We start from the raw sequence: 27369 nt of genomic DNA, 5'->3' as shown, positions 1-27369 counted from the left end.
CCCAAGCTACTGCAATGTTTTTCTGGTGACAGGTTCCCTTTAACACATCCATTTATAGAACTTAATATTATTCCAAGGTCTATTCTTTAAAATGTACTTAGTTTGTAAGACAAAACCTTTAAAGTCATGGGATCTTATACAGGTAACAGAAGCAGGATGATACCTATTAAAGACAGCACTAAAAGTCACACGGGCTTTCACTTTTGCTATCGTCAACAAATCCAATATAAAAAATTTGTTTTCACCAGTTGTAATATGTTAAACTGGCCACATCATAGTAGAGTGGCTTCAGAGCTAAAGAAAATGTATTTTTTTTTAATTTCTCATCTCAATTTTTGACATAAAAGGTTCTAAGGTTTATATGCTAATTCCCAATATATCCAGTAGGGTATTAGCAGAGGTTCTTCACCAGTGGCTTTAGCTTTTTTTCCCCCTGCTTGATGATGACCAATGATAAAGAAGGGAAACTCATGCAGGGTAAAAGAAAGAAAATGCCCAAAAAGATGTGTCTTTCTCTCCGTGTTATGGTAAATCATATAAAGTCACACAGATGTCCTCTCCTCCCCAGGTCATAAAGATTTCACCATCAACATTAATTGTGGTTATAAGTGGAGAAGGGGAGAGAACATGGCTGTGTGTAATTACAAACACCTCTGTGGACTTTGGCCCACTGTGTTTTATAAAGACCAAAGTCAGCGGAGCCGTCTACCAGGAAATTTTAGAGCACTTCATGCTTCACTCTGCCGACAAGCTTTTTGGAGATGGAAATTTCATTCTCCAGCAGGACCTGGCACCTGTCCACACTGCCAAATGTACCAATACCTGGTTTAAAAACAACAGTATCACTGTGCTTGATTGGCCAGCCAACTGATCTGACCTTAACCCCATAGAGAATCTGTGGGTTATCGTCAAGAGGAAGATGAGAGACACCAGACCCAACAATGCAGACGAGCTAAAGGCTGCTATCAAAGCACCCTGGGCTTCCATAACACCCCAGCAGTGCCACAGGCTGATCGCCTCCATGCCAAGCCTCATTGATTCAGTAATTGATGCAAAAGGAGACCCGACTAAGTATTGAGTGCATTTACTGAACATACATTTCAAGCCAACATTTCGGATTTTAAAATCATTTTTTTCAAGCTGGTGTTATAAAGTATTCTAATTTACTGAGATAATTGACTTTTCGGTTTTCATTGTCTGTAAGCCATAATCATCAACATTAACAGAAATAAACACTTGAAATAGATCACTGTTGTGAATTCCGCTCTTGGGCTCCCTCCGGTGGTTGTAAGTGGCACTTTTGTGAGTTCTGCTCTTGGGCTCCCTCTTGTGGTTTCTAGTGGTATGGCTGCTCCTTGAAGTTAGCTGTCATCAGCTGCCTCCACTTATCCTCTCTTCTGCTCGGCTATTTAAGTCTGGCTCTATCTTCAGCCAGTGCCACTTGTAAATGGTTCCTGGTTGGATTCACATCTCTTTGGAGTTCCCTGTAATCCTGACCAGTTCAGCTAAGCTAAGTTTTTGCTTGCCCTTTTCTGTCCATAGATTGTGGACTTATCCATTCTGTGCTTTCTATGTTTGTCCAGCTTATCAGTGTGAATTAATTCTGTCTTGCTGGAAGCTCTGGGAGGCAATTTGCCCTCCACACCTTTAGTCAGGTGTGGAGATTTTTTGTAAACTCTGCGTGGATTTTTGTAGTGTTTTATACTGACCGCACAGTATTCCATCCTGTCCTATCTATTTAGTTAGACTGGCCTCCTGTGCTCATCCTGGTTTCATTCTGTGTATGTCTTTTCCCTCTCCACTCACAGTCATTATTTGTGGGGGGCTAATCTATCCTTTGGGGATTTTCTCTGAGGCAAGATAGCTTTCCTGCTTCTATCTTTAGGGGTAGTTAGCTCTTAGGCTGTGACGAGATGCCTAGGGAGAGTTAGGAGCATTCCACGGCTACTTCTAGTGTTGTGTTGAGCTTAGGGACTGCGGTCAGTACAGTTACCACTTCCTTCGAGCTCGTTCCATGTTGCTCCTAGACCACCGTATCATAACAGATCACTCTGTTTGTAATGACTAATATATAAGTTTTACTTTTTGTATTGAAGAACTGAAATAAATTAACTTTTTGTTGATTCCAATTTTGTGAGATGCACCTGTGTATATACAAAGGCAGTAAGTTTGTGCTTTTTTTAAGGAGAACATGCAAGCCAGGAAAACAGTGTGGTTTCCATCTAGGCATTTATTGCTACAATACCTAGAAAAAATATAAGCAACTATCAACTGCAGCAACACCATGGCTGTATTGCCTATCCTGTAGTGTGCGGCTTTGTGCCATTATTGCCATTTCTGAATGCCCCATAACTTTTATTAGTGACATTCTTCAGCTTGCTAGTCAAGTGGTGGTATGACTGGCTCTGCTATGTCTTCAGCTGCTATTTCTTACACTGACTTATTTTAACTCTAATGCTTCTTCAATGCAAAAAAAAAAAAAACCACTTGGCAGTACCTGCTTGTAAATGTTATAGCCAGTGCCGTGGCGAGATGTGGCATGAGTCGTAGATTTTGTGTTTGATGATCAATTATTTTCACTTCATCTTCGTCTTTGGGGCCAAATTGTCTCCGGCTTTAAAAAAAAAAAACAACAACAAAAAAACAACAATAATTAAGCTTTTATGTTGAACATGCAGAGCAATATCATCATTATTTAGCATGACAAGCTGGCATTTGTTATGTATGTTCTTCTTTTAACCCCTTACCGGCATCGGACGTACTATACCGTCCGATGCCGGCTCCCCTGCTTTGATGCAGGGCTCCGCGGTGAGCCCGCACCAAAGCCGGGACATGTCAGCTGTTTTGAACAGCTGACATGTGCCCGTAATAGGCGCGGGCAGAATCGCGATCTGCCCGCACCTATTAACTAGTTAAATGCCGCTGTCAAACGCAGACAGCGGCATTTAACTACCGCTTCCGGCCGGGCGGCCGGAAATGACGTCATCGCCGACCCCCGTCACATGTCCGGGGGTCGGCGATGCGTCTCCATTGTAGCCATAGAGGTCCTTGAGACCTCTATGGTTACTGATTGCCCGTCGCTGTGAGCGCCACCCTGTGGTCGGCGCTCACAGCACACGTGCAATTCTGCTACATAGCAGCGATCAGCAGATCGCTGCTATGTAGCAGAGCCGATCGTGCTGTGCCTGCTTCTAGCCTCCCATGGAGGCTATTGAAGCATGGCAAAAGTAAAAAAAAAAAAGTTTAAAAAAATGTGAAAAAATAAAAAAAACATAAAAGTTTAAATCACCCCCCTTTCGCCCCAATCAAAATAAATCAATAAAAAAAATATCAAATCTACGCATATTTGGTATCGCCGCGCTCAGAATTGCCCGATCTATCAAATAAAAAAAAGTATTAACCTGATCGCTAAACAGCGTAGCGGGAAAAAAACTCGAAACGCCAGAATTACGTTTTTTTGGTCGCCGCGACATTGCATTAAAATGCAATAACGGGCGATCAAAAGAACGTATCTGCACCGAAATGCTATCATTAAAAATGTCATCTCGGCACGCAAAAAATAAGCCCTCAACCGACCCAAGATCACGAAAAATGGAGACGCTACGAGTATCGGAAAATGGCGCAATTTTTTTTTTTTTTTTTTTAGCAAAGTTTGGAATTTTTTTTCACCACTTAGATAAAAAATAACCTAGTCATATTTGGTGTCTATGAACTCGTAATGACCTGGAGAATCATAATGGCAGGTCATTTTTAGCATTTAGTGAACCTAGCATAAAAGCCAAACAAAAAACCAATGTGGGATTGCACTTTTTTTGCAATTTCACCGCACTTGGAATTTTTTTCCCGTTTTCTAGTACCCGACATGCTAAAACCAATGATGTCGTTCAAAAGTACAACTCGTCCCGCAAAAAATAAGCCCTCACATGGCCAAATTGACGGAAAAATAAAAAAGTTATGGCTCTGGGAAGGAGGGGAGCGAAAAACGAACACGGAAAAACGAAAAATCCCCCGGTCATGAAGGGGTTAAACTAATGCACATTTTTAAATCGCAGAAGCTGGTGAGTGCAAAAATAACACGTTTTTTTAGTGTCTTCAGACATAAGCTATGCAAATATACAGCCAAACAGCTATCAATGACAAGTGACTGTCCTGATTAAAGGGAGACTGCAGAAAACATCACTGCTCAAATCCAGCACAGGCGCTTGTTGCACCCTTGCCATGATGGAATAGTTCAGCGCATCATCCCACCAATTTTTTTTCTATCCATCTCTGACTTTCTCTTCCTTGATTGACAGCATTGGCTTTATATGAGCCTGGAAGGGTGGAGATAGGTGGAAAAACAAGTAGGTGGGTAGATGATGTGAACTACTCGGTGTGCACTGAGAGCCTGTGCTTGGTTTGCACAGTCATTTTGTACTGAAACACTCCCTTTAAGCCATCAGTGCCATGCCCCAACACAAATCTTCTGCACAGGCACATCAGAATGCCTCAAGGGAACTAATAGACACTTACATTTCCAATAGTTTTGCATTACCATATAGCAGAGACTCAGTATGCCAAATGTAATGGTTGCGAGCCAGTTAACAACAAAGGTGATGTAAACCTTGCCTAAGGGCTGGACTGTGACATACCATAGCAAACCCAGGGATTGTAGAAAGAATTCCTACATTAAAGCCAAGTAAAATGAGGTTTCTACTGTTCAGGGCAACTTTTATCTCTAGTATTGTCTTCTATTGTAAAATTTCAGAACAATCACATGAGCTTTGCATACGACATCCATTTGCTCTAGTAGAAGCTAACTTCAGATATTACTACCTTCTGGATACACATACAATAAAGTCATCATATAAATATTACAGGGTCCAACACATGGCATAGGCGTAAAATAAGAATCAAATCAAAAGCATATACAGTATATTGTGACAATTTGGAGTCAATTAGGTCTTAGGCCATCTAGAAGATGATGGTGATGATAATGATGAAACTCACAGGTCCCGATGCATCCTATCCTCTCCAAGACTACGCCATGTCAGTTAGACCATGGTGATTTGCAGACTTTTGCAACATGGCACAGACTACGTTTTGTTGTGACAGCTTGTGGGTCACAACAGTATGCATTTGCTTTCAGTATGGTGATGTAGCAGGAGCATATCACAATCTTAGTCCACGCAATATGTTTCTCAGCCAGAGTTGCCATACACAGTGTGCACAATTATCAGGCAAGGGATTATTCGGCACATATCATCATTTTATTATGCATTATGAAATTCTGCAGATTTTACAACCCCAAGCTGTATAAACTTGAATGTTAATTGGATGACGCATATCAGGTGATGTGTATGTGTGTAATGAGGGAGGGCTAAGCCTATGGATACAACAGCCATTATCAATGTGTGCAGAATTATTAGGCAGATAATAATTTAACGGAATCTGAAAAGTCAAAAATTGTTACAAGTCTTACAGAGGGATGAAGCACTCTTGAAATTGCCAAGATATTGAGGCGTGATCATAGAACCATCAAAAGTTATGTTGGAAATAGTCAACAGGATTGCAAAAAATGGATTGAGAAAAAAAGACGCACATTAACTGCCAAGGATTTGAGAAGAATCAAACATGAAGTGACCATGAACCCATTATCCTCCAGTGCTGTCATATTACAGAGCTGCAGCCTCCCTGGAGGGCCCAGAAGTACCAGGTGTTCAATGCTCTGACACATGGCCAAGGAAAGAAAAGCAAAAACCCAGCCGCCACTGAACAAGATGCAGGCTGAAACCCGACTGAATAAGGCATGTACGTTGAAAGTCAAAACTGGCCCTGGAAATAACTGAAGACAGATTTTTCAAAGGTTTTGGAGACTGATAAGATAAAAGTGACTATTGACAGACCAGATGGTTGGCCCTGTAGTGGGATCAGTAACAGGCATAGATCTCTACTTCAATTCAGAAGCCAGTAACGTGGAGGTGGGACACTTATGGCCTGGTATAATTGAAGATGACCTAGTTGGATCTTTTGGGGTTGAGGCTGGACTCAAATTCAACTCCCAATTCTGCTGCCAGTTTTTAGAAGGCATTTTCTTTAAATAGTGTATGGAAAAAAAGTCTGCATCGTTCAAGAAAGCCATGATGATTATACAGGACAATGCTCCATTGCATTCATCAGAGTTCTCCACTGCTCGGCTAACCAGTAATGGCCTTAAAGGTGAAAGAATAAGGACCTGGCACATTCTCAACCTGACCTAAATCCAGTTGAGAACTTTTGGCCCTTTCTTAAACTAGAGATTTATGGCGAAGGAAAACAGTCACCTCTCTGAACTGTGTCTGGGAGGCTGTGGATGGTGCCATCTAAAAAGTGGATAGCCAACAACTTAAGAAACTTACAATCTCTATGGATGGACGGCTTATGACTGTTATTGAAATGAAGGGAGGCCATATTGGGCACTGAAATATATTTTTTTAAAAGTCATAAATGTATTTGTGTACATGTTGTGGCATTTGGTTATTATTCTCCCTTTATCAAATGAAAAACAATCGAGATGGAAAAATATACATACGATATTTCATTTAGCTGCATAATAATTTTGCACACTATTAGTTGCCCAATAGTTCAGCACATGTAGATATTCTCCTAAGAAAAACAAAACCTTAATTTTACTTTCTTAAATACTCAGATTTCATGTTTATTAACTTTTTGGAACAACCAACAGCATTGTAGTTGTTTAATAATAAAATTAATCATCAAAAATACTAATTTATCAAATTTCACTTTTTTAACCCGTTACCGACATATGATGTACTGATACATCATACGCTGCCTCCCTGACTTTGATGTGGGCTCAGGAACTGGGTCTGCATATTTGGCTACAGATAATGGTTGTTACATTCAGCTATCATCTGCCTCTAACAGCCACACATGGAATGCAGCTCCAACCACGGTTGTTGATCAGTTAAAAATCTTTGACAGCAGCATTTATAGTGTGCCAGCAGAGGGGAGAGTCATTCTATGCACCAATTGGTTCCCCCAAATTACTATCAATAAAAACACAGGCTCATAAACCAAGCCCCCGCACAGACCCATCAAACAAAAATTCAAAACTTTGCTGGTCTTAGAAAATGGCGACACAAGCAAAACTTTTTTTTTTTTTTACTTAAAAATTTCCGATTTTTTTCATCACAAATAAAAAACGAACTATGTATGTTTGGCATCTCCATAATCACACTGACTGGGAGAATCATTGCTGGGTCATTTTTTACTGTATAGTTTCCCCTTGCAGCTGAGGGGAAAAAGAAAAAAAAATTTTTTTTTTTAAATCTTCAGCTTAGCGAGTGTGAACGAGCTGAGTGTGACCTGAGTGTAAGTGTGAACGGCGGTAAGTGTGACTTGTGATTCAGTGACTTTGGATTCAGGGAGTTTCCAGGGGAGGAATTACTGAATTACTGTCTGTATTTTATTAATACTTTGCATTTGTTTTTGCTTTTTTATTTAACGGTTCTGTCTGGTGCAATCCCAATTAGGAAATGTGCTCCACTATTGTAAATGCCATCCAGTGCACATCTTGCCACATGTATGTAGTCCTTGAGCAGCCGGTCGAGGATGCATGCTCCTGTGTGAGATGTGAGCACGTTGAGCATTTGGAAGCCCAGATTCTGGATCTAAATGTGCAGCTGGCAACACTGAGATCCATGGACAATATGGAAATGAGTCTTCTGCTCACTGAGAAGACGCTCAATGGGATAGATGAGGTGGGGGATGGTAGGATGGAGCTGCCGGACGGTGAAGTAGCAAGCTGGGTGACAGAAGGCCAGGTAGAGGGAAGAGTGCCAGGTAGGCTAGTCTGGCACACCATAATAAGTTTGCTAAGTTGGCAGATGAGGGGGGTCCCAGTACAGGGGTAGCACTGCTGCAGCCAGGCATGTCCTCTGAAAGCCGGAGGAGTGACTGCTCCAGTAAGAAGGGAAATAGGAGAGCAGGGCAGGCCAGACAGGTGCTGGTAGTGGGGGACTCAATTATTAGGGGAACAGATAGGGCAATCTGTCACAAAGACAGGGATCGTCGAACGGTGTGCTGCCTACCTGGCGCTCGAGTCCAACACATCGCTGATCGGGTGGACAGATTACTGGGAGATGCTGGTGAGGACCCAGTGGTCATGGTGCACATTGGCACAAATGACAAAGTTAGAGGTAGGTGGAAGGTCCTTAAAGATGATTTCAGAGAATTAGGCTGCAAGCTGAAAGCAAGGACCTCCAACGTGGTATTTTCCGAAATACTGCCTGTACCACGTGCCACGCCAGAAAGGCAACGGGAGATTAGGGAAGTTAATAAGTGGCTCAAGAATTGGTGTAGGAAGGAGGGGTTTGGGTTCCTGCAGAACTGGGCCGACTTCTCAGTTGGCTACAGGCTCTACGCTAGGGACGGGTTGCACCTCAATGGGGAGGGTGCAGCTGTGTTGGGGGAGAAAATGGCTAGAAGGTTGGAGGAGTGTTTAAACTAGGGATTGGGGGGGGAGGGTATTCATTTTATAAGAGGGGAAGATAGTGCAGATAGAGACCTGGGCACAAATAAGGAAGATGGGGGCGGCGGTGGCATGGGGGGTGGGGTTAGAACAGTTAATAATTTAAAAAAGAATTAGTGCATATTGATTAAGCAGAGTATCCATAGGCAAAGTACAAGTGCAAGCGCCATAACTTACTTGATATATAACAAAATTAACACCCAGACCTGCCTCATCTACGCGCGTTTCGCCCGTCTTCATCTATTGTATTAATTTTTTTCATTTGTTAATAATGCCATACCTTGAGTCACAAAATCCCCATGTTACCTGCTTTGGTAGTGCTACGCTGGATTAATATACATTTGTATAATTGTAATATTAATAAAATGATAACTTTTTGGTAAATAAACTCTTGACCCTTCTTTTGTGGTTTTTCATACACAAATATATCTTGTCCACAGGGTGTACAGAATCCCAATGTAACGTTGAGTCACTTCATGCAGACAAACCGCGACTCAGGGTAGTCAAGGAGTCCAAAGTCAAAAGCCAAGGAGAGTACATCATGAACAGAGAAAAGAGACAAAGGAGTAGTCAGGCAATGCTTAGAGGTCAGAATACCAGAAGGATAGCGGATCACAGGAAAGGGGGAAGGCAAAATGGAAGGTGAGAACAAGGTCCAAGTTAATGCAGCAAAAACACAGACGCAGAACACAAGTCATTGAGATACTAAACACACAGAGCTTAAGGTACGTCGGGCAGATTTCTGAGACTGACAGCCCAGGTAAATAGCTGGGCAATCACCTGAGACAGGGAACACTTAATGGCAGCTCAGAACCTCCCAGTCTCAGATTGGCTGGCCGGGCATTCAATGAAAACACAGACAGCTCAGAACGCTCTTGCACCAGATTGGACAGCTGAGATGTCAGTAAGTGCATCCTAGACACATTAAAGGGTGGAATCGTGACACACTAGCTTGCTTTTCAAAATAGGTGTCCGCCCAAACGCAAAATGCCATAGGTGTGGTAGCAACTATGGTCACCTAATGCACATGATGTGGTGGTATGTTTCTATAAAAGATCTTCTTGTAGAGAGAGTATTTAGAGTGAGACTGGAACCAGAGTCCAGAAGATGTACTGGGTCTTCTGGGGGAAAATATAGATGTAAACACTTCAATGGCTCTGGGCATCTCGAGGATTCTTTTCCACACATGTAAGCTGCCTACATATCATTGGCTAGATCTGAACCCTACAACCTTAACAGAATTGAAAAATAAAATGAATAAAATTAAAATTATGGAGAAGGGAGTGTATCATAAGAGAAGCACCATGCATAAATATGAGTCTATGTGGGGGCACTGGTTGGACGTTACCAATTTAGCTTCATATATACTAATAGAGATAGAGAGATCCTTTCTTTTCTCTGTCGTCTAACACACCTTGAAAAAAAAAATAAAGAAGGAATTATCAAAATTAGGACCCTATGAAAGAACAGTTCATAAGAATTAGCTTCTGGTTAGATGGATGGATAGTATTTCTACGGAATATCAGTGGTTAGCATTGTTGCTTGGCAACGCTGGGGTCCTGGGTTCAAAACAACTAAAAACAACATCTGCAACAAGTTTGTATCTTCTCCTTGTGTTTGTGTGGGATTTCTCCCAAAACACTCCAAAGTCATACTAATAGGAAATCTAGATTATGAGCCCCAATGGGGACAGTGACAATAATGTCTGTAAAGTGCTGTGAAATTAATGGTGCTGCATAGGTGAGAAAAATAAAGTCGTGTTAATACTAGTGATGAGCGAATATACTCGTTACTCGAGATTTCCCGAGCATGCTCAGGTGTCCTCCGAGTATTTTTTAGTGCTCGGAAATTTAGTTTTCATTGCCGCAGCTGAATGATTTACATCTGTTAGCCAGCATAAGAACATGTGGGGATTCCCTAGCAACCAGGCAACCCCCACATGTACTTATGCAGGCTATCAGATGTAAATCATTCAGCTGCGGCAATAAAAACTAAATTTTCGAGCACTAAAAAAATACTTGGAGGACACCCAAGCGTGCTCAGGAAATCTCAAGTAACGAGTATATTCGCTCATCACTAGTTAATACCAATTCCTGTTGCTATACTGTTTTTTTTTTTGTTTTATCAACTGACATCTCTATATACAAGAACCATGATTTTCTTGAACTAATCTAACTATGCCGGTCTCTTATGTTATATGTTTACTCTTCTTGTTTGGAAGAAGAAAATGGAAAACTGTATGAAAGGTAGTTTTGTTTAGTAAAGATTATTTGATTAAAAAAAATAATCTTAGGAGTAATTCACTGTTACATCTTTGTGTGCTTAGGTACACTGAAATAATTGTTAGCCAAGATTAGAAGACCTAGGGCTATATTACCAGGCAATCCTACAGGATACCGTCTAGACTGTAGTTTTACCCATCTTCACAATTAATCCTTGATTTCTTAATAATCTTGGCATTATTCTGCCATTACTGAAGAAAAGTTAAAAACAATGATGACAGACAGTAAACTGTACGTAGTTGAATAAAAGCTAAAGACAAGAGCTTTAGAGAAATGAAAGGGTTATTGTCATTTACCATCTCTGTTAGGATGTTGTATAATTACTACAGTAATTCTTCTAAGCACCAGTTGTTAGAGATGGGCAAATAAAAATCTCCTTGCGTTTCTGTGCCAGCCCGCCAGCAGCAATCCGTTAGCAAAAAAGTTGTGCAGACACAACTTTGTAGTTTGTTTTTAAATAACTGATCTCTGCTGGATCCTTTTTTTTTTTTTTTAACATTGAAGATTGTGGAAAATGAATCCGTTAATCAGCCATCTGTTTTTCTTTCACTTGTAAAGGATCGTTTTTTGCTGACTGGATCCAATAGGATCTATAAATTACAAAGCCTGCACCCAGATGGTCTCAATGATGTAGTGGATCTGTTGATATAATCTGGGTGCAGGACTTTATTCCTTCCGTGTGATTCTTTCTTTCCCTCTGAAAATTAAATCCACAACACTTTTCCGTAGCCTATGGAGCCTCATCGGCTTCTGTTATACGTAGATCACATAGGGGGAATATATAACTTTATTCTTCAATGTTTTTACATTATGTGGACATAGTTTTATATGGATAGCATCATTTATATTAACCTACAAAGGTCAATGATATATTTCTCAAATATGTTGTATTATATGTACAGTATATCACAAAATTGAGTACACCCGTCACACTGACGATAAATGTAACTATTCTGTAACAGGATTTCACAGGGCAATGAGATCCTTCCCTGTACCTCAAGGAAGTAGGAACCTAGGCTAATGCTGGGGGCCCCATACCTTGGCATGATCCTAAATGCACACTGATCTATTTCCTCCCCCACCCAGAGAGGTATGAAAGTGTATTGGATAACACTAACATTACATACAAGGATAAAAGAAAACTACAATCATGGAAACATACTCACAAAACGACAGAGTGGGAATCAAGGGAACAGTTGGAGGGATAAACTAAATGGGAACGAGGAATAGGATAAAACACACAATACCAAAATCCATGCAGACAAACGAGTCCATGGTCTACAGGAAATTACCAAAGGTTGAAGACCCCTGGACAGAATAGTATGTGCAGTCTTAGAACGTGCACAAGTTCTGCAGGTAACTACATATTCCCAAACATTCTGGTGCACCCAAGACAGCCAAAAACGACGAGTAAGAAGATCTCTGGTGGCTTTACTACCAATATGTTCAGTCAGGACCGAAATGAGAAGTTCACTCAAAATTCTAAGACAAAGGTTCCCAAGGACAAATCGTTTACCTGAAGGACAGGCAGCCGGTGATTCCACCTGATCAGAACATATAGTTATAACTACTCCTTTTTGTAATATAGGAATCGGCTCGCAATTACTTCCTTCCCCAGGAAAACAACAAGACAATGTATCCGCCTCTATGTTCTTATCTCCTGGTCTATGTCACAAAAAAGTTGAATCTGATAAAAAACAATGACCATCATGCCTGTCTGTCAGACGTTTAGCAGATTCCAGATGCAAAAGATTTTTATGATAAGTGATTACTATGACCGGATGAACTGCCCCCTTCAAAAAAAAGACGCAATCCTAAAAGGCCAATTTTATTGACAAGAGATCCCTTATTTCAAGGTCCTAGTTCTTCTTGGCAGATGAAAATTTCTTGGAGAAGTATGCACACGGACGTCATTTACTTGGAGATGAACCCAGTGACAATAGAGCCCCCACCTCCACCTCTGATGCGTCAACCTCTACAATGAACTGCTGAGTGGATGTCAAGCTGTATAAGAATCGGTGCAGAAGCAAAACATCTTTTCAAAGTAGCAAATGCTTTACAGGCTGGACTGGACCATTTAGAAAAGTCCTTCCCTTTCCTGGTCAAATCCATATGTGGTTTTGCACTAATAATAATAATAATAATAATAATAATTTGTATTTATATAGCGCCAACATATTCCGCAGCGCTTTACAAATTATAGAGGGGACTTGTACAGACAATAGACATTACAGTATAACAGAAATACAGTTCAAAACAGATACCAGGAGAAGTGAGGGCCCTGCTCGCAAGCTTACAAACTATGGGGAAAAGTTCTTGATGAATTTACAGTAATAATTAGCGAAACCCAGAAACCTTTGTAAAGCTTAAAAATTGTAATAATGATTCCAGTCCAGTACTACTTTTGCAAGATCCATGTGAATACCGGTAGCCGATACTAGGTACCCCAGAAAAGGGATCTCTTGAACCGAAAACATACATTTCTCTGGTCTGACATCCAATTTATTTTCCTTGAGTATTTGTAGGACCTGCCTGACATGTACCTGATGTGACTCGAGGTACGCCAAATAAATTAGTATGTCATCCAGGTAGACTACCACAAATCTACCTGCCAGATGACTGAAAATATTATTTAACCCCTTCATTACCTTGGGATTTTCTTTTTTTTCCGTGTTCGTTTTTTGCTCCCTTTATTCCCAGAGCCATACCTTTTTTATTTTTCCGTCAATATGGCCATGTGAGGGCTTATTTTTTTGCAAAACAAGTTGTACTTTGGAACGACATGATTGGTTTTAGCATGTCATGTACTAGAAAATGGAAAAAAAATTCCAAGTGCGGTGAAATTGCAAAAAAAGTGCAATCCCACACTGTTTTTTGATTGGCTTTTTTACTAGGTTCACTAAATGCTAAAAATAAGAAGCCATTATGATTCTCCAGGTCATTACGAGTTCGCAGACACCAAACATGTCTAGGTTCTCTTTTATCTAAGTGGTGAAAAAAAAATTCCAAACTTTGCTAAAAAAGAAAAAAAATTGCGTCATTTTCCGATACCCGTTCTATTAATATCTGCCCTCAGTCACTGGCTTTCCCACTCTGGCGGAGAAAATTGCACGGGAGCCCACGCCAATTTTTTCCGGGATTTAACCCTTTAATTTAATAGCTAGAGACCCCAAATTTGACACAAAGACACTTTTTACATTACTAAAGTGGAATATGTAATAAAAGAAGGGATAGGTGATGGTTTACTGTATGTAAACCATGTCTCATATCCTGTCGGGTTTGTGAAGGCGATAGGAAAAGCCGGCAATTAAATTACCGGCTTTTCTGCTATCTAGCGCTGTATGAAAAACATATATATATATATATATATATATATATATATATATATATATATATGTCTCACTGATTATATATATATATATATATATATATATATATATATACATACATACATATATATATATATATACTGTATACGGTATATGTTTTTAAGAATATTTGAGCCGATGGATCCATGATATGTCCATTTTGCAAGCCTGCGAGAAAAAAAATCACTGTACGGAAGCCATACGGATGCCATACGGATGACACACGGATAAATTTGTGCGTAAAAATCGCATCCTCGCATTGAATGCGGAAGTGTTTTGGGACAATTACTGCGTATTACGGCCGTAAAAAACGTACCGTATTTACTTACGCCTAGTGTGACGCCGGCCTTAATAGGAGGTTGTAAGCCGCCCTGAGGTCCAGTTTGGAAAACCACCTACCCCGGATTATCTAATTAAAAAGATCTGGAATGAGAGGAAGTGGATATGGATCCCGAATAGTCATCAGATTTAGTTCCCGGAAATCTAATCAGAGATGAAACTCCCCATATTTTTTCTTAAAGGGAACCTGTCACCCCCAAAATCGAGGGTGAGCTAAGCCCACCAGCATCAGGGGCTTATCTACAGCATTCTGGAATGCTGTAGATAAGTCCCCGATGTATCCTAAAAGATAAGAAAAAGAGGTTATATTTTACTCACCCAGGAGCGGTCCCCGCTGCGGTCCGGTCCGATGCCTCCCATCTTCATCAGATGACGTCCTCTTCTGGTCTTCATGCTGCGGCTCCGGCGCAGGCGTACTTTGTCTGCCCTCTTGAGGGCAGAGCAAAGTACTGCAGTGCGCAGGTGCTGGGCCTCTCTGACCTTTCCCGGCGCCTGCGCACTGCAGTACTTTGCTCTGCCCTCAACAGGGCAGACAAAGTACTCCTGCGCCAGAGTCGCAGGGTGAAGACCAGAAGAGGACGTCATCCTATGAAGATGGGAGGCCCCGGACCGGACCGCGACACCCACTGGATCGGACCGCCCGCCCAGGTGAGTATAATCTAACCTCTTTTTCTTATCTTTTAGGATACATCGGGGGGCTTATCTACAGCATTACAGAATGCTGTAGATAAGCCCCTGATGCCGGTGGGCTTAGCTCACCTTCGATTTTGGGGGTGACAGGTTCCCTTTAACAAATAAAAACCCTGCTGTGATGGAAGATTAGGCAGGACTGATAGGACCCTTAACCAAACATTCAGTGATATTCCTTTATGGCCTGCCCCTCCCGACCTTAAAAGTTATAAAACTTGCTTTTAGGCAACTTGGCCCCAGAAATTAAATTAATGGAGCGATCATATGATCAATAAAGTGGAAGTTCTTGACACCTGTGTTCTAAGAACACACCCTCAAAATCAGACAGGTATTATGACAGAGAACGAATGGTAAGCCTAGCTTTATGGGTGTGCATGCAGTGTTTTTGACAATAATCGCTCCATCTTACCTTCTGAGTCTGCCAGTTCACCACAGATTTATGTAACGTCAGCAAAAGTAGTCCAAAAACCACTGAACAGGGCAAGCCCTCTAGTACATTACAATTGATTGATTCCGAGTGCAAGGCCCCTTCCTGAAGATGTACAGTGGGGCAAAAAAGTATTTAGTCAGTCAGCAATAGTGCAAGTTCCACCACTTAAAAAGATGAGAGGCGTCTGTAATTTACATCATAGGTAGACCTCAACTATGGGAGACAAACTGAGAAAAAAAAATCCAGAAAATCACATTGTCTGTTTTTTTAACATTTTATTTGCATATTATGGTGGAAAATAAGTATTTGGTCAGAAACAAAATTTCATCTCAATACTTTGTAAGATATCCTTTGTTGGCAATGACAGAGGTCAAACGTTTTCTGTAAGTCTTCACAAGGTTGCCACACACTGTTGTTGGTATGTTGGCCCATTCCTCCATGCAGATCTCCTCTAGAGCAGTGATGTTTTTGGCTTTTCCCTTGGCAACACGGACTTTCAACTCCCTCCAAAGGTTTTCTATAGGGTTGAGATCTGGAGACTGGCTAGGCCACTCCAGGACCTTGAAATGCTTCTTACGAAGCCACTCCTTCGTTGCCCTGGCGGTGTGCTTTGGATCATCGTCATGTTGAAAGACCCAGCCACGTTTCATCTTCAATGCCCTTGCTGATGGAAGGAGGTTTGCACTCAAAATCTCACGATACATGGCCCCATTCATTCTTTCATGTACCCGGATCAGTCGTCCTGGCCCCTTTGCAGAGAAACAGCCCCAAAGCATGATGTTTCCACCACCATGCTTTACAGTAGGTATGGTGTTTGATGGATGCAACTCAGTATTCTTTTTCCTCCAAACACGACAAGTTGTGTTTCTACCAAACAGTTCCAGTTTGGTTTCATCAGACCATAGGACATTCTCCCAAAACTCCTCTGGATCATCCAAATGCTCTCTAGCAAACTTCAGACAGGCCCGGACATGTACTGGCTTAAGCATTGGGACACGTCTGGCACTGCAGGATCTGAGTCCATGGTGGCGTAGTGTGTTACTTATGGTAGGCCTTGTTACATTGGTCCCAGCTCTCTGCAGTTCATTCACTAGGTCCCCCCGCGTGGTTCTGGGATTTTTGCTCACCGTTCTTGTGATCATTCTGACCCCACGGGGTGGGATTTTGCGTGGAGCCCCAGATCGAGGGAGATTATCAGTGGTCTTGTATGTCTTCCATTTTCTAATTATTGCTCCCACTGTTGATTTCTTCACTCCAAGCTGGTTGGCTATTGCAGATTCAGTCTTCCCAGCCTGGTGCAGGGCTACAATTTTGTTTCTGGTGTCCTTTGACAGCTCTTTGGGCTTCACCATAGTGGAGTTTGGAGTCAGACTGTTTGAGGGTGTGCACAGGTGTCTTTTTATACTGATAAGTTTAAACAGGTGCCATTACTACAGGTAATGAGTGGAGGAAAGAGGAGACTCTTAAAGAAGAAGTTACAGGTCTGTGAGAGCCAGAAATCTTCATTGTTTGTTTCTGACCAAATACTTATTTTCCACCATAATATGCAAATAAATTGTTAAAAAAAACAGACAATGTGATTTTCTGGATTTTTATTTCTCAGTTTGTCTCCCATAGTTGAGGTCTTCCTATGATGTAAATTACAGACGCCTCTCATCTTTTTAAGTGGTGGAACTTGCACTATTGCTGACTGACTAAATACTTTTTTGCCCCACTGTATATCTCAAGCGACCTGAGTAAAATATCCCTGGCTTAAAGGTGCAGGATTGATAGCCTCAACAATTTATGAGGATGAATCGGGCGTCAACCAGATTAAACCCAGACCAACTGTCTAAAAAGGCCAGAATAACCTTACTTTCACCAAAATGTATTTCCTCGGGTAAAAAGAATTGAGACACGTTCACAGAGGAAATATGTACTCCCGGGTTGGTACCCTCCTCACAACTCGGGCTTTTTAGTTTTCTGACGGCATGTTTGTGACTTCATAAGGCTGGACAGATGCCCATAAAATGTCCCTTGTCACAAAAAAAAATGCTTCTTTTTTGTGCTGGACTGCAGGAGGACAGATGCAATGGGTTGTCCAACCCAACTGCATAGGTTTCTGGGTAGACTTAAACCTAGATTCCATTGATACCTGATCACTTGAAGATTGAGGTGTTTCTTTTTGTCTCCTTTGTAGATGGCGGGCTACTCCGATTGCTAAAGACAAGGCAGCCTCCAGGGAGAAGGGGTCTCAAAGAATTAAGGCATCTTTTACCTTCTCTGACAGCCCCTGACAAAACTGGCTAGAGCGCTGGATCATTCCACATAGTATCCGTAGACAACCTACGGAATTCGGAGCAACATTCCTATGCTTGTCGGTCTCCCTGCAGAAGCCAATGTAATTTAGACTCAACCAGTGAGAAGTGTAAAGCGACTGGGAATGAGGTGGGAGAGAAAATACCCAGGCTTATGGGTCACCCTGGAGAAGAGCGATTACAATCTTCACCTGCTGTTCCTAGGTACCTTTAAATAAAAGGTTATATTTAATGAGAATTTTTTGCAGTCCTTTTTCATATGTTGGTTGTAGATTTGATCCGGAGTGTGTCTCCTGAATGTTTTTTCCTTTGTTGCTCATTTTTGTGTTGGTATTTATCACTCAAGGAACTTGTATAGATAAAAACGGTGCAATGTTAAGTACGGTAAATGTGGGAAAAAAACTGACTGTGTTATGGGCAGTTTGTTACAATGGTGTCAATGATGAGAACAGAATTCCCAGTCCACTGAGTCACCATAACTGCAATGTATGAGAGAGCGATTAGCATATAAAGCAGTCTCCGTGTTTCACCCACAAATCTTTTTTTCTTTTAAAACATTCCTTTCTTTTTCCCCTTTTTTATTTCTTCCTTCTTTTTTCCTTTTTGCCATTTCCCACAGGGATATATCCATTGTTTTTAGTCACACATACACACTTCCCCTTGTCTTTCCCCCCTCTAACATAACACCTTTTTATTTATCTCCCCACTTCCATTCTTTTGTCACACAGTACTGTGGCTCACATCATGGAGATCCTATGAAATTCATTATTGTATCTGAAACACTAAATCATTCCATAACCTGTTTGACCATAGCATAGACAGGAACAAGCAGAAGCTTCAATTTCCATTCCCTCCTTGGACTCTCTGCAGGCCACTGTTTGCATCGGTTCTCCTGTCTCAATAAGATAAGAGGAACAGCTCACTAAAACACCCTCAAATGTGTTATTATACTTTCACACCAGCGTCGTACTCGGCCCGTCGCAGTGCGTCGGGCCGACGAACCGACACATACTGTGGAAGCGCCGCACAACGGGAGCAGCAGATGAATTTTTCCAAAGCATCTGCTGCCCCATTCTGAGCTGCGGGGAGGAGGGGGCATAGTTCCGGCCGCGCATGCGCGGTCGGAAATGGCGGACACGACGCACCAAAAAACGTGACATGCAACGTTTTTTGGTGCCGACGGTCCGACGCAGCACGACGGTTGCGACGTGTGGCAAAGCGTCGCAATGCGTCGTTAATGTTAGTCTATGGAGAAAAAACGCATCCTGCAAGCAATTTTGCAGGATGCGTTTTTTTCTCCAAAACGACGCATTGCGATGTATCCCAAACGACGCTAGTGTGAAAGTAGCCTAAGACGTCTCTCCAAACGCACTACCAGTGACATGCAATTGTCCAGGGACAATGAAGGGTGGGTGGGAGTACAAACTATCTTATCTGGCTAGAAAGACTCTATATTTAGAAATGATAGTCCTCAGTGGTTGATACCTTTTAATGGCTAACTGAAAAGATGGTAAATTGCAAGCTTTCGAGACTACATACGTCTCTTCATCAGGCAAAGACTAAAACAAATTCTGAAGAATCACATATTTATGCACAACATAAATCACATAAATATGTGATTCTTCAGAATTTGTTTTAGTCTTTGCCTGATGAAGAGACGTATGTAGTCTCGAAAGCTTGCAATTTGTTACCATCTTTTCAGTTAGCCATTAAAAGGTATCAACCACTGAGGACTCTCAATTCTAAATATTTTTCTATCCACTGGCTAACACGGTACCAAGATATATTTCTTTCCTGTAGAAAGACTCTGGCAGACTAAATAAGGAGAGCTGGGTCATTCCAGGAGTGCTGACTCTCTCTTCCGGATGAGGAAGAACCAGGCAAAAATACAATTTAAATTAAGAAAAACCATGAAAAACTGGCTTTGGTCCCTGTCAAAACAATCCAGTAAATTTAACTTACTGCGTACTCACCGCCGATGATCCCATCCTGCTCCTTCCAGGTCTGCTGCTGCCCCGGTGCATGCACTACTAGCAGGTCTCCAGACACTGTGCTTAGAGCGTACGCGCACACACTTCCTCTTTCTTAAAGGAGCAATGCGCATTCTTCTAAAGTGTCCCTAGACAATATCTGAAGGTCCCTTACTATTTAAAGCGCCTCCTCCAGCATGGAGGTGCCTGTGCAATGTTGCGAGTTTGTTCCCAAAAGGCTTGTCAGTTCTCAGGTCTTGCATCTCAGTCTTCTGCATCAGCCAGTGCCTCCTTCAATGGTAGCCGAGCCTGCTGCACCCACTAGTGCTTCCTTCAACGGTACCCGAGTCTGCTGCACACTCCAGTGCTTTCCTCAAGGCAGCTGAGCCAGCTGCACCCACCAGTGCCCACCTAAACGGCAGCTGAGCCATCTGCACCCGCCAGTGCTCACCTCAACGGCAACCGAGCAAGCTACACCTGCCAGTGCTAACTTCAAAGGCAACTGAGCAAGCTGCACCCATCAGTGCTCACCTCAAAAGCAGCCAAGCCAGCTGCACCCGCCAGTGCTCACCCCATTGGCAGCCGAGCCAGCTGCACCTGTCAGTGCTCATCTTTCCGTCAGACTGTCCTGTCTGCACCAGGAGTTCCTGTCATGTTCTCTACCTGCCTGCATCTGTTGGACATTCCCCCGGGCCATCCCAGCTATCCATTCCTAGGAGTCAGCTGCCATCTACCCAAGGTCAGTCTTGTAAGTAGCACCTGGATTATCTCCCTTGACTCTCCACGGACCTCGATGTCGTTAGCTGCTGCATGTCCATCGTCAGATTGGGTGATTGTTCCTAGTCACACCCCTCTAGGTCTTCCTTGGGCTTTGGCACAGTGGTTCCACCACCCAGCCCCTTAGCTCATATCCATATGTGAGGAAAAAAAAGGTCCATAATCTGGACCGAAAAAAAAAAACAGAGGGAAAATATGCAATTGTCATGCGAGTTCAATGCGACTTTTTATCGCAACATCCGTATGACATCCGTATGCAATCTGTGTGCAATGTAATTTTAACATAGTAACATAGTTATTAAGGTTGAAGGAAGACTTTAAGTCCATCTAGTTCAACCCATTGCCTAACCTAACATGCCCTAACATGTTGATCCAGAAGAAGGCAAAAAAAAAATCCATGTGGCAAAAAGTAATCTCCACACTGGGAAAAAATTCCTTCCAGACTCCACATACGGCAATCAGACTAGTTCCTTGGATCAACACCCTAACAAGGAATCTAGTATATATACCCTGTAACATTATACTTTTCAAGAAAGGCATCCAGTCCCCTCTTAAATTTAAGTAATGAATCACTCATTACAACATCATACGGCAGAGAGTTCCATAGTCTCACTGCTCTTACAGTAAAGAATCGGCGTCTGTTATTATGCTTAAACCTTCTTTCCTCCAGACGTAGAGGATGCCCCCTTGTCCCTGTCTCAGGTCTATGATTAAAAAGATCATCAGAAAGGTCTTTGTACTGTCCCCTCATATATTTATTCATTAACATAAGACATCCCTTAGCCTTCATTTTTCCAAACTAAATAGCCCCAAGTGTAATAACCTGTTTTGGTATTGCAGACCCCCCCAGTACTCTAATAACCTTGGTCGCTCTTCTCTGCACCAGCTCCAGTTCAGCTACATCTTTCTTGTTCACTGGAGACCATAACTGTACACAGTATTCTAAATGTGGTCGAACTAGTGACTTGTATAGAGGTAAAATTATGTTCTACTCATGAGCATCTATGCCTCTTTTAATGCATCCCATTATTTTATTTGCCTTTGTAGCAGCTGCCTGACACTGCCCACTAACTGTGAGTTTGTCATCCACCCATACTCCCAGGTCTTTTTCATTGACAGTTTTGCCCAGAGCTTTAGAATTAAGCACATATTTATACATCTTATTACTTCTACCCAAGTGCATGACCTTACATTTATCCCCATTAAAGCTCATTTGCCATTTATCAGCCCAAGCTTCTAGTTTACAAAAATCATCCTGTAATACAAAAATTGTCCTCCTCTGTATTGATTACCCTGCAGAGTTTAATGTCTGCAAACATTGAAATTCCACTCGGTATGCCCCCTACAAGATCATTAATAAATATGTTAAAAAGAAGAGGGCCCAATACTGACCCCTGTGGTACCCCACTGCTAACCGCGACCCAGTCCGAGTGCGCTCCATTAATAACCACCCTTTATTTCCTATCCCTGAGCCAGATTTTAACCCACTTACACATATTTTCCCCTATCCCCATTATTCTCATTTTATGTATCAACCTTTTGTGTGGCACCGTATTAAAAGCTTTTGAAAAGTCCATATACACTACGTCCACTGGGTTCCCTTGGTCCAGTCCAGAACTTACCTCTTCATAGAAATTGATCAGATTAGTCTGACAGGAACGGTCCCTAGTAAACCCATGTTGGTATTGGGTCATGAGGTTATTGCTCTTCAGATACTCCAGCATAGCATCCCCTGGAATGCCCTCCAGGATTTTAAACACAGTAGAGGTTAAGTTTACTGGCTTATAAATTCCGAGTTCAGTTTTTGTCCCCTTTTTGAAACATAAGCTTTTAGATACAGCAGTTCCCTGTCCTTTACACATTGTTTTAAAACGAAATATTCTTCAAAACACACACACACACACTATATATATATATATATATATATATATATATATATATACCGTATATACTCGAGTATAAGCCGACCCGAGTATAAGCCGACCCCCCTAATTTTGCCACAAAAAACTGGGAAAACTTATTGACTCGAGTATAAGCCTAGGGTGGAAATGCAGTGTTTATACTGGCCCCATAGATGCCCCAATACAGTGCTCTGCAGTGTTTATATTGGCCCCATAGATGCCCCAATACAGTGCTCTGCAGTGTTCATAGTGACCCCATAGATGCCCCAATACAGTGCTCTGCAGTGTTCATAGTGGCCCCATAGATGCCCCAATACAGTGCTCTGCAGTGTTCATAGTGGCCCCATAGATGCCCCAATACAGTGCTCTGCAGTGTTCATAGTGGCCCCATAGATGCCCCAATACAGTGCTCTGCAGTGTTCATAGTGGCCCCATAGATGCCCCAATACAGTGCTCTGCAGTGTTCATAGTGGCCCCATAGATGCCCCAATACAGTGCTCTGCAGTGTTCATAGTGGCCCCATAGATGCCCCAATACAGTGCTCTGCAGTGTTCATAGTGGCCCCATAGATGCCCCAATACAGTGCTCTGCAGTGTTCATAGTGGCCCCATAGATGCCCCAATACAGTGCTCTGCAGTGTTCATAGTGGCCCCATAGATGCCCCAATACAGTGCTCTGCAGTGTTCATAGTGGCCCCATAGATGCCCCAATACAGTGCTCTGCAGTGTTCATAGTGGCCCCATAGATGCCCCAATACAGTGCTCTGCAGTGTTCATAGTGGCCCCATAGATGCCCCAATACAGTGCTCTGCAGTGTTCATAGTGGCCCCATAGATGCCCCAATACAGTGCTCTGCAGTGTTCATAGTGGCCCCATAGATGCCCCAATACAGTGCTCTGCAGTGTTCATAGTGGCCCCATAGATGCCCCAATACAGTGCTCTGCAGTGTTCATAGTGGCCCCATAGATGCCCCAATACAGTGCTCTGCAGTGTTCATAGTGGCCCCATAGATGCCCCAATACAGTGCTCTGCAGTGTTCATAGTGGCCCCATAGATGCCCCAATACAGTGCTCTGCAGTGTTCATAGTGGCCCCATAGATGCCCCAATACAGTGCTCTGCAGTGTTCATAGTGGCCCATAGATGCCCCACATTAATCTGTGCGATGGCCGCTGCTGCTGCAATAAAAAAAAAAAAAAGCCATACTCACCTCGCTACTTGCAGCTCCCAGCGTCTGGTCCCGGCGTCTGTCTGCACTGACTGATCAGGCAGAGGGCGCCGCGCACACTAGTGCGTCATCGCGCCCTCTGACCTGAACAGTCAGAGCGCAGATAGACGCCGGGAAGATGGATCGGCGGCTGGAACGAGGACAGGTGAATATAACATACTCACCTAGTCCTGGCGATCCTCGCGCTGTCCCCTCCTGTCTTCCGCGCTGCAGCTTCTTTCTCTGTCAGCGGTCACCGGCACCGCTGACAGAGAAATGAATACGCGGCTCCGCCCCTATGGGAGGTGGAGCCGCTTATTCATATCTCTAATGAGCGGTCCCACGTGACCGCTGAAGAGAGGAAGAAGCTGCAGCGCGGAAGCCCGTGGGACGGCAGGGACAGCGCGAGGATCGCTGGGACTAGGTAAGTATACCCCAGCGCCCTCAGCCCCTCACCCGCCGACCCTGCCACTACCGTGACTCGAGTATAAGCCGAGGGGGGCACTTTCAGCCCAAAAATTTGGGCTGAAAATCTCGGCTTATACTCGAGTATATACGGTATATATAAATACACATATATATATATGTGTATATATATATATATATATATATATATGTATATATATATATATATATATGTACAGTGGGGCAAACAAGTATGTAGTCAGTCAGCAATAGTGCAAGTTCCACCACTTAAAAAGATGAGAGGCGTCTGTAATTTACATCATAGGTAGACCTCAACTATGGGAGACAAACTGAGAAAAAAAAATCCAGAAAATCACATTGTCTGTTTTTTTAACATTTTATTTGCATATTATGGTGGAAAATAAGTATTTGGTCAGAAACAAACAATCAAGATTTCTGGCTCTCACAGACCTGTAACTTCTTCTTTAAGAGTCTCCTCTTTCCTCCACTCATTACCTGTAGTAATGGCACCTGTTTAAACTTGTTATCAGTATAAAAAGACACCTGTGCACACCCTCAAACAGTCTGACTCCAAACTCCACTATGGTGAAGACCAAAGAGCTGTCAAAGGACACCAGAAACAAAATTGTAGCCCTGCACCAGGCTGGGAAGACTGAATCTGCAATAGCCAACCAGCTTGAAGTGAAGAAATCAACAGTGGGAGCAATAATTAGAAAATGGAAGACATACAAGACCACTGATAATCTCCCTCGATCTGGGGCTCCACGCAAAATCCCACCCCGTGGGGTCAGAATGATCACAAGATGGTGAGAAAAAATCCCAGAACCACGCGGGGGGACCTAGTGAATGACCTGCAGAGAGCTGGGACCAATGTAACAAGGCCTACCATAAGTAACACACTACGCCACCATGGACTCAGATCCTGCAGTGCCAGACGTGTCCCACTGCTTAAGCCAGTACATGTCCGGGCCCGTCTGAAGTTTGCTAGAGAGCATTTGGATGATCCAGAGGAGTTTTGGGAGAATGTCCTATGGTCTGATGAAACCAAACTGGAACTGTTTGGTAGAAACACAACTTGTCGTGTTTGGAGGAAAAAGAATACTGAGTTGCATCCATCAAACACCATACCTATTGTAAAGCATGGTGGTGGAAACATCATGCTTTGGGGCTGTTTCTCTGCAAAGGGGCCAGGACGACTGATCCGGGTACATGAAAGAATGAATGGGGCCATGTATCGTGAGATTTTGAGTGCAAACCTCCTTCCATCAGCAAGGGCATTGAAGATGAAATGTGGCTGGGTCTTTCAACATGACAATGATCCAAAGCACACCGCCAGGGCAACGAAGGAGTGGCTTCGTAAGAAGCATTTCAAGGTCCTGGAGTGGCCTAGCCAGTCTCCAGATCTCAACCCTATGGAAAACCTTTGGAGGGAGTTGAAAGTCCGTGTTGCCAAGCGAAAAGCCAAAAACATCACTGCTCTAGAGGAGATCTGCATGGAGGAATGGGCCAACATACCAACAACAGTGTGTGGCAACCTTGTGAAGACTTACAGAAAACGTTTGACCTCTGTCATTGCCAACAAAGGATATATTACAAAGTATTGAGATAAAATTTTGTTTCTGACCAAATACTTATTTTCCACCATAATATGCAAATAAAATGTTAAAAAAACAGACAATGTGATTTTCTGGATTTTTTTTTTCTCAGTTTGTCTCCCATAGTTGAGGTCTACCTATGATGTAAATTACAGACGCCTCTTATCTTTTTAAGTGGTGGAACTTGCACTATTGCTGACTGACTAAATACTTTTTTGCCCCACTATATATATATATATATATATATATATGATAGATAGATAATGGAAGAAAAAGGGAAACAGCACAACGGACTTCCAAAAAAAGTTTAATGCCCAAACGGCGTGGCGACATTTCGGATACAATCCTGTTGTGAGTTCTGCTCTTGGGCTCCCTCTTGTGGTTTCAAGTGGTATGGCTGTTCCTTGGAGTTAGCTGTCATCAGCTGCCTCCACTTATTGTCTCTTCTGCTCGGCTATTTAGGCCTGGCTGTTCCTTCAGCCAGTGCCACTTGTAAATGGTTCCTGGTTGGATTCACATCTCTTTGGATTTCCCTGTTATCCTGACCAGTTCAGCAAAGCTAAGTTTTTGCCTGCGCTTTTCTGTTCACAGATTGTGGACTTATCCGTTCAGTGCTTTCTATGTTTGTCCAGCTTTATCAGTATGAATTAATTCTGTCTTGCTGGAAGCTCTGGGAAGCAGATTTACCCTCCACACCTTTAGTCAGGTGTGGAGATTTTTTTATAAACTCTGCGTGGATTTTTGTAGTGTTTTATACTGACCGCACAGTATTCCATCCTGTCCTATCTATCAAGTTAGACTGGCCTCCTGTGCTCATCCTGGTTTAATTCTGTGTATGTCTTTTTCCTCTCCCCTCACAGTCATTATTTGTGGGGGGCTAAACTATCCTTTGGGGATTTTCTCTGAGGCAAGATAGTTTTCCTGCTTCTGTCTTTAGGGGTAGTTAGCTCTTAGGCTGTGACGAGATGCCTAGGGAGAGTTAGGAGCATTCCACGGCTACTTCTAGTGTTGTGTTGAGCTTAGGGACTGCGGTCAGTACAGTTACCACTTCCCTCAGAGCTCGTTCCATGTTGCTCCTAGACCACCGCATCATAACACAATCCTTTCTCAAGCCTTGGGAAAGTTTCTGAATATTTTCTCACGCTACAGTTCATATTAGTTTATGACGCCAGGGGGCACAGCTTCGGTGACGGCACCGCTAGTCACCGAAGCTCCTTTCCCTGTATTTCATTCATTCCCCAGTTTTTTACAGCCGGCAGCGGCCGCATTAGCAGCAATCCCGGTTGTTTTACAGCTGGGAGCGGCCGCATTAGCAGCGATCCCGGTTGTAAATGTAAATGCCCCCAGATATGGATTACTGCCTGGGAGATGACTGTACGGCGGACAGGTATGGTATATTCATGTGTGTTGGATGGTCTGTTTACTAAATCCCCTAGGGTTCCAACGCTCTACTTTATCCCGAAGATCCATAAAAATCCCATTGACCCGCCGGGTCGTCCGATTGTCTCTGGCGTGGGAGGCTTGACTGACCCCATATGTAAATTTGTGGATTACTATCTGAAACCTTTGGTTGAGTCGCTC

At 42.7% G+C, this 27369-nt stretch overlaps 1 protein-coding gene across 1 annotated transcript in view; it reads right to left on the bottom strand.

The window, feature by feature from the left end:
* The window catches only part of ACOXL (acyl-CoA oxidase like), a 786620-nt gene that overhangs the window by 333110 nt on the left and 426141 nt on the right, over nt 1-27369 (bottom strand). Inside the window, exon 11 of the mRNA XM_069769203.1 lies at nt 2498-2614. Coding sequence (XP_069625304.1) covers nt 2498-2614 — 117 coding nt within the window. The remainder of the gene's footprint in view (nt 1-2497; nt 2615-27369) is intronic.

This window comes from Ranitomeya imitator, chromosome 5 (genome assembly GCF_032444005.1).
Source record: "Ranitomeya imitator isolate aRanImi1 chromosome 5, aRanImi1.pri, whole genome shotgun sequence".
Taxonomy (NCBI): domain Eukaryota; kingdom Metazoa; phylum Chordata; class Amphibia; order Anura; family Dendrobatidae; genus Ranitomeya; species Ranitomeya imitator.
Note: the sequence above shows the minus strand (reverse complement) of the source record. Positions and strands in the feature narration are given on the sequence as shown.